Source organism: Amphimedon queenslandica, unplaced genomic scaffold (genome assembly GCF_000090795.2).
Source record: "Amphimedon queenslandica unplaced genomic scaffold, v1.1 AMPQUscaffold_13334, whole genome shotgun sequence".
Taxonomy (NCBI): Eukaryota; Metazoa; Porifera; class Demospongiae; order Haplosclerida; family Niphatidae; genus Amphimedon; species Amphimedon queenslandica.
This window is the reverse complement of record NW_003546430.1, coordinates 104,097-106,406: the sequence shown is the minus strand read 5'-3', so window position 1 is coordinate 106,406 and position 2,310 is coordinate 104,097. Positions and strand designations below refer to the sequence as shown.

At 31.7% G+C, this 2,310-nt stretch overlaps 1 protein-coding gene across 1 annotated transcript; it reads right to left on the bottom strand.

Moving 5' to 3' along the window:
• Window positions 1-12: 12 nt before the first annotated feature.
• On the bottom strand, window positions 13-2,203 carry LOC109583032 (uncharacterized). The gene is made up of 4 exons (XM_019998205.1): window positions 1,937-2,203; window positions 223-354; window positions 82-176; window positions 13-28 (listed from the first exon to the last, which is right to left on the bottom strand). Exons 1-4 carry the CDS (start codon window positions 2,201-2,203, stop codon window positions 13-15), a joined length of 510 nt encoding a protein of 169 aa, XP_019853764.1.
• Window positions 2,204-2,310: the final 107 nt, after the last annotated feature.

The window sequence follows — 2,310 nt, the reverse complement described above, 5'->3', positions numbered from 1 at the left end:
CAACTACATTCTCTACGCATCTAATATCCTATTATAAAAAATTGTACAGTAAAACAGTTCACCAAATGCATAAAGTATAACCTTGAAGAGGTGTTAGATGATTCCTGACTTTCTTGTAGAACTTTCTGATTCACAACTAAAATGTTATCAACAGTATCAAGAAAAGTTGTTGTTAACTAAAAATACCAATGATCAAAAAGAGACATATATCCTTATCCTTACTGTTATATTTCCTTCAAGCTCACCGGTAGCAGAAACTAACACACTTACACTTGCAGCAACTTCAGTAGGTCCTAGTGCACTGCTGTCACTAGTTAATGTCTCAAGCTCTCTGACCCTTTCTCCAACTGGTAGCTATATATTGTAAATGAATAAAAACTTAATGTAAACATTGTCAAATCATTAGTGAAATTAATAATTGATTTTGTGCTTTATAATTAATTAATTTAATTTTATATTTAATTTTAATTTAATTTAGTTCTTTACATTTAATTTTTTTGTGCTATAGTCCATGGTTTTTTCTAAAAAATGGCTCCGAAATCACCCCCAATTTTTAATGCATTTTCCGATACATATTGATGCTCTTATGCTGTGTAGAAAGTTTGAGCTAATTTCAAGTTCACTTTTTCAAGTTATGGCCATTTTAAGAAAGCTTCAAAAATCTGAAAAATACCCAAGGCTATAGTCCATGGTTTTTTCCAAAAAATGGCTCTGAAATCACCCCAAGTTTTTATTACATTCTCCAATACACATTGATGCCCGTATGCCATGTAGAAAGTTCCAGTTGATTCCAACTTCAATTTTTCAAGTTACGGCCATTTTTAAAAAACATCAAAAATCTGAAAAATACCCAAGGCTATAGCCCATGGTTTTTTGAAAAAATGGCCAATAAATCACTCCAAATTTTTACTACATTTTCTGATACATATTGATGCCTTTATGCTTTGTAGAAAGTTTGAGGTGATTACGACTTCACTTTTTCAAGTTACGGCCATTTTTAAAAAACATCAAAAATCTGAAAAATACCCAAGGCTATAGCCCATGGTTTTTTGAAAAAATGGCCAAAAATCACTCCAAATTTTTACTACATTTTCTGATACATATTGATGCCCTTATGCTTTGTAGAAAGTTTGAGGTGATTCTGACTTCACTTTTTCAAGTTATGACCATTTTAAGAAAACATAAAAAATCTGAAAAATACCAAAGGGTATTGTAGTCCATGGTTTTTTCTAAAAAATGGCTCCAAAATCACCACAAATTTTTATTAAATTTTCCGATACATATTGATGCCCTTATGCTGTGTAAAAAGTTCCAGTTGATTCTGATTTCAATTTTTTAAGCTATGGCCATTTTAAGAAAACATCAAAAATCTGAAAAATACCCAAGGCTATATATAGTCCATGGTTTTTTCTAAAAAATGGCTCCAAAATCACCACAAATTTTTATTACATTTTCTGATACATATTGATGTCTTTATGCTGTGTAGAAAGTTTGAGCTAATTCAGACTTCACTTTTTCAAGTAACGGCCATTTTAAGAAAACATAAAAAATCTGAAAAATACCGAAGGATATTGTAGTCCATGGTTTTTTCTAAAAAATGGCTCCGAAATCACCACAAATTTTTATTACATTTTCCCATACATATTGATGCCCTTATGCCGTGTAAAAAGTTCCAGTTGATTCCGACTTCAATTTTTTAAGCTATGGCCATTTTAAGAAAATGTCAAAAATCTGAAAAATACCCAAGGCTATATATATAGTCCATGGTTTTTTCTAAAAAATGGCTCCAAAATCACCAAAATTTTTATTACATTTTCCGATACATATTGATGTCTTTATGCTGTGTAGAAAGTTTGAGCTAATTCAGACTTCACTTTTTCAAGTTACTGCCATTTTAAGAAAACGTCAAAAATCTGAAAAATACCCAATGACTTACATCTTTTAGACGGCATATAGTTCTAGCTAAGTCACTGAAATTGCATCTCATTACATCAGGTGCATCCCAAACTGCTCCATTAGTAAAATCACCTCCACAATAACGTGTAGCTTGTAGCTTACCACCACCTGATGTGCCATTAGTACCACATGGACAATCAACCACTGCTAGTACACCAATATTAGTTTCAGGCCAAACAATAGTGATGGTAAGGTTTGGGTTACCAGAATGAGAAGGAATGATGGTAAAATTTGAAGGAGCAGCCATCTATAGCACATAATAAAATAAATTTAAAGAAATTTGTAATGGCATTACTTTACCAAATCTCTCAACAGCAGTGACAGATATTTGAATAGATAATTTCTGACCAAGTG